Source organism: Sinocyclocheilus rhinocerous, unplaced genomic scaffold, assembly GCF_001515625.1.
Source record: "Sinocyclocheilus rhinocerous isolate Xijiao unplaced genomic scaffold, SAMN03320098_v1.1 scaffold1360, whole genome shotgun sequence".
Classification (NCBI taxonomy): Eukaryota; Metazoa; Chordata; class Actinopteri; order Cypriniformes; family Cyprinidae; genus Sinocyclocheilus; species Sinocyclocheilus rhinocerous.
This window is the reverse complement of record NW_015666180.1, coordinates 45,051-59,452: the sequence shown is the minus strand read 5'-3', so window position 1 is coordinate 59,452 and position 14,402 is coordinate 45,051. Positions and strand designations below refer to the sequence as shown.

General features: G+C 40.7%; 3 protein-coding genes across 5 annotated transcripts in view; 2 read left to right on the top strand and 1 right to left on the bottom strand.

Annotated features, from left to right (window-relative positions):
* Positions 1–6,800, top strand: part of LOC107732028 (leucine-rich repeat protein 1-like) — a 10,261-nt gene extending 3,461 nt beyond the window's left edge. Inside the window, exons 2-3 of the mRNA XM_016543258.1 lie at positions 561–909; positions 6,411–6,800. Of these exons, the coding sequence (XP_016398744.1) occupies positions 561–909; positions 6,411–6,666 (605 nt within the window). The 3' untranslated portion in view covers positions 6,667–6,800. The remainder of the gene's footprint in view (positions 1–560; positions 910–6,410) is intronic.
* A 3,379-nt stretch (positions 6,801–10,179) lies between these two features.
* Positions 10,180–13,786, bottom strand: LOC107732038 (kelch domain-containing protein 1). 3 transcript variants are annotated; one of them, XM_016543272.1, is made up of 13 exons: positions 13,643–13,786; positions 12,995–13,065; positions 12,532–12,649; positions 12,342–12,454; positions 12,157–12,241; positions 11,990–12,073; positions 11,798–11,878; positions 11,474–11,532; positions 11,279–11,388; positions 11,081–11,199; positions 10,597–10,681; positions 10,471–10,523; positions 10,180–10,405 (listed from the first exon to the last, which is right to left on the bottom strand). In XM_016543272.1, the coding sequence occupies exons 1-13, from the start codon at positions 13,730–13,732 to the stop codon at positions 10,250–10,252; spliced, it is 1,224 nt and encodes a 407-aa protein (XP_016398758.1). In that variant the 5' UTR covers positions 13,733–13,786; the 3' UTR covers positions 10,180–10,249. The 3 variants fall into 3 exon arrangements, with proteins under 3 accessions (XP_016398758.1, XP_016398759.1, XP_016398760.1); XM_016543273.1 differs by having other exon boundaries at positions 11,127–11,199; XM_016543274.1 differs by having other exon boundaries at positions 12,995–13,108; positions 13,643–13,717.
* Positions 13,787–13,900: 114 nt separating this feature from the next.
* Positions 13,901–14,402, top strand: part of LOC107732039 (DNA polymerase epsilon subunit 2-like) — a 13,106-nt gene continuing 12,604 nt past the window's right edge. The window contains exons 1-2 of the mRNA XM_016543275.1: positions 13,901–14,115; positions 14,225–14,325. Coding sequence (XP_016398761.1) covers positions 13,982–14,115; positions 14,225–14,325 — 235 coding nt within the window. The 5' untranslated portion in view covers positions 13,901–13,981. The remainder of the gene's footprint in view (positions 14,116–14,224; positions 14,326–14,402) is intronic.

Sequence of the window (14,402 nt, the reverse complement as noted above, 5' to 3'; positions counted from 1 at the left end):
TATAATGAGATCCCTTTGCAACGTCACTAGGGGAGCGAAATCAGACGCGCTTGTTTTCTCAGACACTTGCAGAAAAAGGCTTCCCAAAACAAAGTTACTGGGTTAATCTTTTTCACGTTTCCTTGGTTGCTAGATGCACCGGAGACCTGATTATAGCACTTACAACCTGGAAAAGTCAGATTTTCATGATATGTCACCTTTAAAACTATTTTAATGCAGAAAGGCCTCACCGGAAATATCTTCTGGTAAAATTATGCCGCCATATTAGTGAGGTCAGCCGGTGTCCACTGCGCATGCGCGACGCATAGAAGCGCGTTACCCGACAGCATAAACATGAAAGATCGTTAAAGAGCGCTGTTTTAAACACGATTTAACCGTGTCATGCTTCCAGATGAGTTATTTAAATTATCCGGCGTGAGTTTGGTCTTACTGTGGATCTGCTGGTTTGCTAATAATCGATTTTGAAGGGAAGAACAGAGAAGCGCGAACGCCTCAGAACTTCAGGTTTGTTTAATGTTTTTCAGTCAGAGCTTATTTCTTCTTCTTCTTCTTCTTGTTAGTTTTATGGCGGATTGCAACCTCACTCCAGCATCTGGACCTGAGTCAGAACCAGCTGCAGGTCCTGCCCGCTCGCTTCTGTCAGCTGCAGCAGCTGGTCAACCTCAAGCTGGACCAGAACAAGCTCCTGCGGCTGCCTTTCCACATCGGCCGGCTCTCCAAGCTGCGCTTCCTGTCCGCCGCTCACAACCAGCTCACCGTACTTCCTGCCAGCTTCAGAAAGCTGTGCCTGGAGAACCTGGACCTGTTTGGAAACCCGTTTGCTCAAGCCAACGCTCTGGAGCACACGATCCGGCTCACGTTCCCGCTGAGGCTGCAGGAGCTAGCGTCCCGCGCCGTGGTGGAGCTCAGGTGAGGCCCGTTCCGCTGCACAAACGTCACGGTTCAGTAAAAAACTAAACAAACTGCTTTATTTAACAATGGTTTACTGAATAAATTGCTCTTTAAATAAATTCAATTATAATTACTTTTCTTCGGGATATAAATCTACCTCAGCTTCTGCTGTAAACTATAGGGAGCCCTTTTACATTACTATAAGGTTACAATTAACTACAGAGCCAGAAACTTTAATTCAATTACTATTTATTCTAAACTAGTGCTGTCACATGATTAATCGCATCCAAAATAAAAGTTTGTTTACATAATATATGTGTGTACTGTGTATATTTATGTATATCTAAATACACACACACATGCATGTATATTTAATAAAAATGTTGTTTAAATCTTTTTATTAATGTATTCAATGAAACAATCCAATAGTTATTGTTACATACCATGATTTCAGTTATTTATATATATATATATATATATACACATACAAACCTAAATAACACACAAAAAAACTGAACATACAAGCACAACAAACATTTATGGTACAAAACAAAACAACCCCTTACCTCCCTCCCCACCCTAGGTACTTAAATCATACCACACTAATGGTGCGGTCAACACCGCATGATTACTCAGCCTGCATTATCAAGATATAGGAGAAGAAAAAACCAAATCTTAACAAATTTATCCAATTTATTTACCAAAAGGAATCGAATTTTTTCCAAATGTAGTACCTTAATCATTTCTTCCAACCAAAGTTTAGCTGATGGGGTTTCTGTCGTTTTCCAAAACCTTAGGATAAGTTTCTTTGCCACAATAAGTCCATAGGACAGCAACTGTTGTTCAGATTTTTTAAGCAACCCAGGCAACGATTAGTTCTGTGAAACAAAGCAAAACCAATGTTACATCGTGTCTATGGACGTGAGCGGCGCGGTGCAACAAATACACGCCCCTTATTGCTGATTGGCTACAAGTTTGTTTTGCGATTCGGCCTGAATCAGTTTTCTAAAGTGTTTTTGAAAAATCACATACCCTGCCTTTAACTTAGAACAAAGAACATAACTATGCAAGGGAGTGGCTACATCAGTCTGACATTTGTCACAATATGGGGAGACATCTGGAAAAAGTCTATGTAATTTTGTTTTAGTATAATGGAGTCAATGGATAATCTTAAATTGAATAAGGCAATGCCTAGAGTTGACAGAGCATGTATGAATATTCTCTAGTGCATCAGCCCAGGATTCTGAACATATCTCCTCCCGCAATTCTTGCTCCCACTGCAATTTTAAACTCTCTGTAGAAGGTAAGTTCTTTGACAACAATGAGTTGTACAGTAAAGATATCAGATGACTGACCCCACCTCCAAGCCCCAAGAGATCATCCAAACTAGCAGGAGTAGCCTCATTAAGAAAGGGTATGTGCTTTCTTACGTAATCCCTAATCTGCAAATATCTAAAAAAAGTTACTTGCATGCAAACCATATTGATTCTGTAGCTGTCTAAAGGAGGCAAAAGTGCCTTTTATGAATAGGTTTCCAACAGTCTGAAGACCTAAGTCCCTCCATTTTGTAAAAGCAGCATCCATAGTAGAAGGGATAAATGAAGGGTTCCCGCTGATTGGTAAAAGGAAAGACAATGGCTTTATTGCAAATTTTGATTTGATCTGCTTCCAAATACGAATTGTACTATGAATTATACAGTTATGGCTATGTACTGACTTGTCTATCTTTATAGGAGGCAGTATGACTGCACCAATATCATATGGTCTACATACCTCTCTTTCCATTTGGATGCAAGTTGAGTGTGCTACCGTATGGTCTAGCCACATTATGATGGTCTGAATAGCACAAGCATAGTAGTAAAGGGCAAAATTTGGAAGTGCCATTCCACCGACAGCTTTAGATTTACAAAGGTGTGCTTTACTTATTCTATGGGCTTTATAATCCCACAAAAAGGGTATAATAATGGAATCTAGTTGTTTAAAAAAAATCTTTGGTAAAAATATTGGGTTGTTTTGAAAAAGAAAGAATTTGTGGGAGAAATATCATTTTAATAATATTAACCCTTCCTATTAAAGAAATAGGCAGGGATCCCCAGAACTGAATATTATTTTGCAGTTTAGTCACTAAAGTGGGGAAATTAGCTTTAAATAATGACTGAAAATCTTTTGTGACCTCAATTCCTAAATATGTAAGTTTATATTGCGTTATTTTAAATGGGAAGGTTTGGAGAACGGAAATATCTCTGACCTTTTATAGACATTAATTCACCCTGTAACCTGAAAATACACCGTAATGACAAACCGTTTAAGTTTCTTTGCCACAATAAGTCCATAGGACAGCAACTGTTGTTCAGATTTTTTAAGTGACATGATTTTATCAGAAATTCCAAATATCACAAGAAGTGGGTCGGGCTCTAATACACGGTGTAAAATATCTGACAGAGTTTTAAATACTTCAGTCCAGAATGAGATTAACTTAGAACAAAGAACATAACTATGCAAGGGAGTGGCTACATCAGTCTGACATTTGTCACAATATGGGGAGACATCTGGAAAAAGTCTATGTAATTTTGTTTTAGTATAATGGAGTCGATGGATAATCTTAAATTGTATAAGGCAATGCCTAGAGTTGACAGAGCATGTATGAATATTCTCTAGTGCGTCAGCCCAGGATTCTGAACATATCTCCTCCCCCAATTCTTGCTCCCACTGCAATTTTAAACTCTCTGTAGAAGGTAAGTTCTTTGACAACAATGAGTTGTACAGTAAAGATATCAGATGACTGACCCCACCTCCAAGCCCCAAGAGATCATCCAAACTAGCAGGAGTAGCCTCATTAAGACAGGGTATGTACTTTCTTACGTAATCCCTAATCTGCAAATATCTAAAAAAGTTACTTGCATGCAAACCATATTGGTCTAAAGGAGGCAAAAGTGCCATCTATGAATAGGTTTCCAATAGTCTGAAGACCTAAGTCCCTCCATTTTGTAAAAGCAGCATCCATAGTAGAAGGGATAAATGAAGGGTTCCCGCTGATTGGTAAAAGGAAAGACAATGGCTTTATTGCAAATTTTGATTTGATCTGCTTCCAAATACGAATTGTACTATGAATTATACAGTTATGGCTATATACTGACTTGTCTATCTTTATAGGAGACAGTATGACTGCACCAATATCATATGGTCTACATACCTCTCTTTCCATTTGGATCCAAGTTGAGTGTGCTACCGTATGGTCTAGCCACATTATGATGGTCTGAAGAGAACCAGCATAGTAGTAATGGGCAAAATTTGGAAGTGCCATTCCACCGACAGCTTTAGATTTACAAAGGTGTGCTTTACTTATTCTATGGGCTTTATAATCCCACAAAAAGGGTATAATAATGGAATCTAGTTGTTTAAAAAAAATCTTTGGTAAAAATATTGGGATGTTTTGAAAAAGATAAAGAATTTGTGGGAGAAAGATCATTTTAATAATATTAACCCTTCCTATTAAAGAAATAGGCAGGGATCTCCAGAACTGAATATTATTTTGCAGTTTAGTCACTAAAGGGGGGAAATTAGCTTTAAATAATGACTGAAAATCTTTTGTGACCTCAATTCCTAAATATGTAAGTTTATATTGCGTTATTTTAAATGGGAAGGTTTGGAGAACGGAAATATCTCTGACCTTTTATAGACATTAATTCACCCTGTAACCTGAAAATACACCGTAATGACAAACCGTTTCTAAGATTATTGAAATAGTAGACTGAGGTTTAGTGATATATAACAGGATATCATCAGCATATAATGATATTTTGCTTACTGTATTCTTTGTGCTATATCCAGATTATATATAGACTGTGCAAGGGGCTCAAGGGCCAGGGCGAAGAGTAGAGGGGATAGTGAACAGCCCGCTCTAGAACCTCTATATAGACAGAAAGGAGGAGAAAGAATTATATTAGTAAGAATCCTTGCACATGGCTTGTGATAGAGAATTCTTATCCACTTTTCAAAATTATCGCCAATTTCACATTTTCTTAGGGCTGCGAAAAGATAAGACCATTCTAACTGGTCAAAAGCTTTCTCTGCATCAAGAGAAACAATGACCAGATCATCTATGTGTGTGTTTTGAGAGTAAATTATATTAAAAAGACGTCTGAGATTTGAAGACGAGTGCCTATTAGGAATAAACCCTGTCTGATCGGGATGAATAAGTTTGTCCATTACAGAACTAAGTCTAATAGATAAAGCCTTAGCCAGGATTTTTTGGTCACATGGCAAAAGTGATATTGGCCTATAGCTACTTACTTCTACTGGATCCTTCCCTTTCTTAGGTAAGACTGTTATGATGGCTTCATTTAAAGTGGGAGGTAACCTGCCAACATTATATGCTTGAGTGTACATTTTGAATAGATGAGGTGAGAGCAGATCGCCAAATTCTTTATAAAACTCACTGGAATAGCCGTCTGGGCCAGGGGCTTTCCCACATTTCATTGTCTTGATAGTATCTAATATTTCTGAAACCGAGAGCGCAGCATTGAGGGCATTACGATCTTCCTGGACTAAAGTGAGAAGGTCACAACTGTCCAAGAAGTTTTTGACAACTAGATCATCATTTAAGGACCTAGAAGAGTTTAATTCTTCGTAGAATTGTTTGAATCTCTCATTGATTTCATTGTGATGTTAAAATGTTTTAATAAAAATGTTACGTTTATATTAAATATATTTATATAAAATATAAGAATATGAATATATAAGTATAAACGTAAATATTTTCAAAATATATACTGTATGTGTGTGTTTATATATACATAATAAATATACACCGTAAACATATATATATAATGTAAACAAAAACTTATTTTGGATGCGATTAATCATGTGACGGCACTAATAATAAACACTCAAATTAACAAATTGTATGCAAACATGTAATTTGTTTTTAAATTAACTTCTAAATTATACAATTTCTATTTGTTGTTGAAATATAATATACAGTCATAACTTGTTTCATAAAATATTTATTTAAACATATACATTAAATAATTAATACATCACTAACAGGTAAAGTAAATATAATGAAGTATAGTCTAATACTTCTTGAAATGCTCTTCTCTACACTTGATTTCTCGAGCAAATAACGAGCTGTGGACACTGATGACTTGTCTGAGGTAAATAATGCTACGTGTTCACAAGCTGTTTTAATGACGTCTTTCCGCGGTTGAAGCACTGAGCGATTACGCGAGGGGTGAGATGTTCATTCATGTATATTTCGTGTTAAAACTAGTAATAAAGCGGAAGGGATGATTACGCTGTCGTTAGAACTGAGGCGTTAGTATACAGCGATCTGTCGCGCCGCACCAAACAGTGTCTAAACCGCATTTATTCTCTCAATTTCCTGAAAAATTGGAAGGATTTGTACACCTGCGTACCGAACCGAAAGACCCGTACTGAGAATTTCCGGTAGGAATACGTGTAGCGTTACAGCCCTGCTGCTGTTGCTAACGCTGTTCTTGTCTTGTTCTCTGTGGCAGGATCCCACACGGCCCTCACTCCGTGCCGCTGCACCTGTGTCACCAGCTGGACTTCTCTCAAGCCTGCGACTGCGGCCGGGCCTGTGTGGACTCCTACATCCAGACGGCCGTCAGCTTCAACCTGCACCTGGTGTCTCACACCGTAGTGTTAGTGGACAACATGGGTGGCACCGAGGCTCCGGTGCAGAAGCACTTCTGCTCGCTCATGTGTTACTGTGAGTTCATGGACGGCTGCGTGCAGCGCGACCTCAGATGACCTCACTGCCCTTCTGTTTCACCCTGTTTCAGTCTTTGTTCTCTTTTAGCTCCATGTTTAAGGGTTTGTTCACTGGACAAAGACCTTTAAATTCCAGCATCGCAACATATGTTTTGTGAAATAAATAAAAGTCATTAAAAGAAAGAAAAATTATTTCACATCACAGGTTTCTGTATTTCGTTGTATTTGTTTCGTTTCCTTTATTTCAATCAAGCTTTTTCATTTTTTCCCCCAAAAGGTCAGTCTCTGTTTTAAGTTCATTACTGATTAAAACTAAACAAAGAGTTATATTTTACTCTACATTTAAACATTAAACTTGTGTCTCTGAACTAAAACACAAACTAAATGACTTTTCATGAAAACAAAACTCTAATAACTGTATCACACATCAGTTAGCTAAGAGAAAACTACGTTAAGTGTAACTCCGAGCAGTTCTGGAAGCACAAGGTGTTGTGAGTGCAGATGAAGACGTCAGGCTCGATCTCTCAGAATAACTCTGTTGTGCTCTCGTGGTCTTCTGAAGAACGTCTCGTCTTTGGCTCTTCAGTGTCCTGAGAAGAGCTCGGATCCTCATGATTCTGCTGCTGGTTTATCGGTGCATTATTATCTGTCATCAGCGGCTGGTTTGGAAATAATGCGTTCGACTCTGATTCCTGCGTGTGTTCTGTCTCCGGGGCGCCGCTCACTTCATCTCCACCGTTTGCTGTGATTTCACATTCGCTGGAAGACTTCCACAGAAAACAGTAACGGTTATGCACTATTATCACTAATATCTGCTGCACTACTAGATCAGAAATGATTCAAACTGATAATCCAGTGAATTTGATACATTATATGCACATATGTGAATGTTTTATATAAAATCTCAGTAACACTATTTGATGAATGCTCGACCGGCTGATTGATGTTCGTTTCATCTTTGTCCATTTCTACAGCGCAGATCTGATGTAAATGATCCGGTTCACTGCTGGATCGCTGAGCGTCTGTGGTTCTGATGCTGAAGGCTCAGGCTGTAGTTCTGCTGAGAGGGTTAAAGTACTGCAGTCTGATTTGGGCTCAGGAACTTCCTCTTCAGGCTTTCGATCTGCTTCATCATCCTCATCCTCCTCGCTGCTCTTCATCTCATCACGTCTGATCTGCTGGGATCCTGCGCTCGTCACCGGCCGAACAGGAAGAGTGACCGTCAGCTGTTTCTTAGTTTTGTTGAACTTGGCGTCTCCTTTGTCTTCATCCACGGGATACGAGAGCGGAAGATCCAGTTTGTACGCTGGTTTCTGAGATGCCACGCTGAGCTCGGCGTCTCCAGCGGATCCCAGCAGTGGTAAGTCCACGGTGATGACCATCTCTGTGGGCCGGGCCCCGTGTCTCTGGAGCTCCTGCAGATCCACGACAGAGCCGTGCTTCACGCTGTACTGCGGTGCTGTGGGCCGAATGGAGGATGTTGGTCTGGGTCTGGTTCTGGTTCTGGTCCGGATCTGGTTCTGGTTCTGTCCGGGTCTGGGAACGGCAGCAGGTCCTCACAGGTGTTCTGCTGGTGTCCAGGTATCGGGCTGCGGATCAGTGCCGCCTGCGAAACACCTTTATACTTCATCTTGAGCTGCTTTATGTGGTGTTTCTCCAGCTTGATGTGGAAGGAGTCCTCTAGTCCTCCGATGGCTGTGCTGTGGAGCAGCTTCATGAACCTCCTGCTGTTTCCCGCCAGGTGCAGTGCGCCCGGGTAGAAGATGAAGTCATGAGTCACGCAGCTGTTTCCGGCGTCAGGCTGAACGGTATCTGCCAGCGGTGTCCCGGTGTTCCGCGCCGGTCTCTGGCCGCTTCCCTCGAGGGTTTATCGATCAGTGGATCGGAGCAGATATTGATGAAGAGTTTCCCACGCTGAGAGTTGGTAACTCGCAGAACTTCTCATCTTTAAGAGCTTCTCCGAGCCGACTCATTTCATCACGCATCAGGTTCAGTTCTTCCAGTTTGCTGCCGAAATCCATCGTAAATAACCGACTGTAGTTTACTAGTTTCTGATGAACGCACTGTTACTGTACTCGATTACTGTACTATTACAGTACTATTACTGTACTCTATTACAGTACTCTATTACTGTACTATTAGAGTACTCTATTACTGTGCTATTACAGTACTCTATTACAGTACTCTATTACTGTACTATTAGAGTACTCTATTACTGTACTGCTACAGTACTCTATTACAGTACTCTATTACTGTACTATTACAGTGCTCTGTTACTGTACTGTTACAGTACTCTATTACTGTACTATTACAGTACTCTATTACTGTACTCTATTACTGTACTATTAGAGTACTCTATTACAGTACTCTATTACTGTACTATTACTGTACTCTATTACTGTACTATTACAGTACTCTATTACTGTACTATTACAGTACTATTACTGTACTCTATTACTGTACTCTATTACTGTACTATTACAGTACTCTATGACTCTTTTTTCCGAAATGAAAGCGACTGAAGCTCCGTCAGTAACGCGCACTCGGTAACCATAGAAACCGAGCGCGCACGCCGTCCAGACGCTCTTCGCGTGAGCGCACCGCTCTCATCAGTTCACTATTCTTTTATTTATTACATTTAGTCATTTAGCAGACGGTTTATCCAAAGCGACTTACAAATAATGACAATAGAAGCAATCAAAACTAACAAAAGAGCAATAATATGCAAGTGCTATGACAAGTCTCAGTTAGCTTAAACCTATTCTTCTTATTTATACTAATTAAATGTTAACTAATTTGACTAACTTGTCGTTCCAGAGTCACATTTACCTGTAAATGCCCTTCAGCTGAACAGAAGGAGAAAGTGAGGCGAGTCCTTTTAAGATTTAATTCATCTTTATATTGTTCCCAGAAGGAAACAGCTTCGTTTCAGCACTTACACACAAAACAATCAAATACATATTGTTTCAAATTAGGGCTGTCATCGTTAACGCATGCGATTAATTTTACAATCCTTAGCCCGTTAAAATAATTTAACGCAAAATTACTGAAGCACAATTTCTATTCTAACCCTTTAACCGAGTTTTGCTTCTCTGCTTGCGATCAGATCATTATAAGCTGCTAAGCTCCGGGAAAGTTTTCAGTTTAATGATCCAGCAAGCGAATGCGTTCAAACAATCCGTCCAAAACAGCGCTAATATACAGTAAACCAGGCTGATTACATCAGAGATTGCAGAGAGAACAGAGCCTCGCGTTGCGTTTTCAGTGAATTATTGATTCCAGTGTTTGGCTTTTAAACACGAGCTCTGTCACATTCTGTGATTGTCTCTGAAGAGCGCGAGTCCTCATACGACACACCGCTGTATGTTCAGATGAGACGCAAACTACTGGATAACCGATGTTTGAGAATCACCCTTCAATCTTTTGGTTTACTTTGCTGGATATAGCAAATGATGACAAAATAAACATTTGAAATAAGATAAATGGTCTATGCTTAATTTCATGAAGTGTGTGATTAATCAGATTAAAATTTTTTATGGATTGACAGCCTGATTTCAAATGTTAAAATACTGAATATAAATCTTTTAACAATATTAAACAAAGCTTATAAACAAATTAAATACTAAAAATCACTCCACAGTTTTACACGTTCTGTGAGTTTCTGCTCGGCCTGAAGAAAGTCGTCCTTTTCTGCACAGCGGTTCTCAGTTTTGGAGGTAAACGGAGGATCTGGCGCTGAAAGCTGCTGGCACGGCTTGCGATGAAGTCTTGGCACAATCTGTGGAAACAAATGGCATTAGTCTGTTCTTCAGCGCATGGTTTGTGTGTGTGTGTGATTCTCACCGTATCAGCGGCTGCGGCTGCGTCTGGAACACCAGCGTGTCGTTGCAGTGGCCCTGCAGAACAAACCAGCACAGATTACTGATGTCTGCTGGATTACACTGCACATGAGCAGCACACCACACTCACTTTGTCCACTAAAAGAATATAATCGTGACTTCCTCCAAACACTATAACATCCGAGTCTCTTCCTTGACACGCGGTGTGCCACAGCCTAGAAAACCAGAGTGAAAACCAGCTTGAGAAATAAAACAAATGCTTGCATAGAAATCTGTAGAAAACACAGTCATAACACCCAGGTGAACAACAAGTGCACTTCCATAATGTGCTTAAAGTGCTCTATTTTCACACACTAATTTTGTACTTAATATACTAAAAATGATTCTTTAGTACTAATTAAAATAAACTTAAGATCATCTAAGTGTACTCAACTGCTATTTTGGAACGCCATGAATATGAACTAAAATCCACTAAAATAGCAGTAGAGTACACTCAGACTACATTTAGATGATCTTAAGTTTATCTTAAGAATCATTTTTAGTATATTAAGTACAAAATTAGTACGCAAAAATAAGTACTTTAAGTACATTATGGAAGTGCACTTGTTGTTCACCTGGGTATCTTGTTCTGTCCATCTCATTTCTGCATGTTTCACCAACCGCGGTTTGGCCTTGTTTTGATGCTCCATCTTTGTCCATCCTTTTGTCTCCAGATTAAACATCCAGCCGTCACCTAAGAAAGAAAAAAGGATTGTAGTTTAGTTTTTTAAACTGTACTCTTGTTTAAAGTTTAGTTTCTGCGTGCGGCATACTCATGGGTCTGCAGTCCACACTGAGTCCTCCGAACAGAAAGAGAGACGAGTCCGACACGGCTGTTAGCGTGTGCCATGAGCGTCCCACAGGCGCCAGACCCAACCCAACTCTACAAACACCAGACGAGACAGAGCTTCATGAAGATCACACACTCAGCACTCCAGAGCAGTTCAGCCGGGACAAACGCCTCTTACATTTCTGACCACGTCCATGAATTTAAATCCAGACAAAACACGTCACTTGTTCTCGTTTCCTGCGCAGAGAGCAAACAAGCCGAACATGACAACAGAGATTTTGCACACGCACCTTCTGAAGAACTATAGAAATACACATCACAGTCGCTCTGATGATACAGGATTGTCTAAATGTAAATGTGCTGGCAGTATGTGCACAGTGTGGGCTGTTAAACAGGCAGATATATATGAGGATTGTAAATTATCTGTAGTAAGTTGTCTGTATGAATGCAGGAGAAATGATTTTAAGGGAGCCTCTATAAACACATACGAAGAGTAACTCACCTTTATTCTTCCACCGCACACGTAGCCTTTGCTGCCGATGCTAGCGCTAGCGTGAGCGGCTCGCGGGGGAGGAGCTCGTCCCTGTCAATCATTCACAAACACACTTCATACTGTTTTAAACACATACTCATTTACTTCCTAACTTCATGAGCTGGAAACACATGACTGGAATCATGAAGCTGAATGACTCACGAAGGTCTGCGGTTCGGTCCAGCTGCTTCTCTCCGGATCAAACTCATGAACTTCATTGTTCCATCCCCAGAAGATGTCCTCGGCCTGAAGAGAGAGAAGCGACACTGATATGAATCTTTTTTCATTAGCTCTGCGTTGAGAGGAGTTTCGCAGTGAACACAAACTACCCATGATGCTTCATCCACAATGAAGCTCTTCGGATCGTGGATTGCACTCAGCGGTTTGTGGCCATATCCACCAAAGTAGATGATTCTGTCGGGAGATCCACACTCATATTACACAAATATTACTAAATCAGTTCCCGCATATTCAACAGCATGTGCTGGATGAATTCAGATGCAGAAATGATAACCTTCCTTCATGAACCCAGCAGGAGAGTTTATCTCGTGGCGACGGCAGCGATCCGGACCGAAGCGTCACTCTCCTCCAGCTGAACCTCTCGTCCTGCAGGTCGACGGAGTAAAGCTGAAACAACAGACTCTCGTGAAGCGTGTGGCTTTACTGATGCACCTGAACACAGTGAAGACTGACTGCAGCTTTACTTCATTAGTTTGTCCATCATCACAGCAGCCGCCGAATATAAACAGCTCTTCGTTCACAATGCAGCCGCAGGTCCCAGACATCGCCGGAGGAACCGTCCCACACATGTCCCGCCATTCCCTGTCAAACACAGAAGCAACACATCAAGCCTCTTCACAAATATGACAATCATTCATAGATTCTCAGTGTGTTGGCCCTCAAGTTTAAAGATACCAGTAACACACAGTCAACATGTGTGGACAAACACACTTTTATACTCTACAAACTGTATTTTCTATTGCCCTACACCAACTCTACACAAACACACACACACACACACACACGCTCATACAAACACACTCTCACACACACACACACACACACACGCTCACACAGACACACTCTCACACACACACACACACTCTCTCACACACACACACACACACACTAAACAGCTGCTTGTTGACAGTCACAAATCATTCTTACCATAACCCACTTTCTAAGTCGTACAGCCAGAGCTCATCATTTGGAAGAAAAACTTCATGATCTGCCACCGACTGAAGAGAAATACAGTCACTTTCATCTGTTTAGTTTACAGCACTGATGATAGAAGAAAGGGTTATTACAGTGTTTTTCAGCTGCTTTTTAAAAACTTCACACACAAATCTGAGAACTGCACACAAAATGCAAAATACCTCGCATCTCTTGCAGAATGAAGCGCTGCATTCAGAATATCACAAACACATCTCAAAAACAAACATTTGCAAACAGCTTTGCCATAATATTAATTCCTGCTACACTTCTGTGTGTTACATAGAGAACTGTGTGTTGTGTTTTGCAAAAAGTGTTTTATGAAACTGAAAACTGACTCAAAGTCTGAGATCAGTGTATGGTTTTGTAGATTTGGTGTGTGCTTCTGCTGTTTGAGCGTCAGCTTTCAGAAACAAGAGAAGATTGTGTGTGTAAGCAGCTGAAAAACTGTAAACATGATCTGTTAAATGCTCAACACCGTCCTTATTCGAGCAGAATGGAACATATTAAACTACTGTTTCATGAAAAATGCGAAATATTTATTCTTGGCCTGATTTTTATCATGATTGTTGTTGTTATTATAATGATGATGATGATGATTACCACATAACCGCCCCAGACATACAGATACTGTCCGTCCGCCGCCGCCGTGTGTCCGCTCCTCTCCCGAGCCACCGGCTGCTCTGCACTCATCTCCGTTATCAATATTAGTAACAGTGCTGATATTAATATTATTATGAGCTGACAGCAGCTCGAGTCACGCGCAGAAACACGGGTGAGCGCGAGGAAGCGCTTCTCTCTCGAGTTTTATTTCATCACCTAATTCTATTGCAAACGATCTTATAGGAAATGAAACTACTACAAACAAAACAAACTGTTAATATAGATAAATCTAAGCGTAGCTGAGGAAGTAAACACGGCTTTTATTTTGAAAGGTGTGAGATGTTTACGGAAGCTGTTGGAAAGGAAGCGGAAGCGGAAGTGCAGGTTTGGCGGGAGCAGCTGAAGATGGACGCGCGCAGAGTGAAGCAGAAAGTGAGCGCGGGGTTTAAGATGCGCGGATTAATCCTGCGTCCGTATGTGACTCTCTCTCATGAGTAGATCTCTTCATTCTGACGGGTGACTAGCTTTACTGCGCAGCGATGGGTTTCCTCGCGAGTGATAAAGCGCTAAACTGTGTTCCAGGGAGTCCAGCCGCTTGCTGCTGCGGGTTCTGGAGTCCGTCACTGAAGCGGATCTGGAGGAGGTTCTGGAGCGGATCCTGGACGCTGTCGAGAAACAACCGCGTGAGTCTCACCACATACATACATACATACATACATACATACATACATACATACATACATACATACATACATACATA

Bases quoted from the DNA above. Each gene is read 5' to 3' on its own strand.
- LOC107732038 (XM_016543272.1), bottom strand. From the start codon at position 13,732: ATGAGTGCAGAGCAGCCGGTGGCTCGGGAGAGGAGCGGACACACGGCG. The intron at 13,066-13,642 runs GTAATCATCATC...ATTTCTCTTCAG, and splicing joins ATGTCTGGGGCGGTTATGTG to TCGGTGGCAGATCATGAAGT. The intron at 10,406-10,470 runs GTGAGAATCACA...TTGTTTCCACAG, and splicing joins CAGCCGCAGCCGCTGATACG to ATTGTGCCAAGACTTCATCG.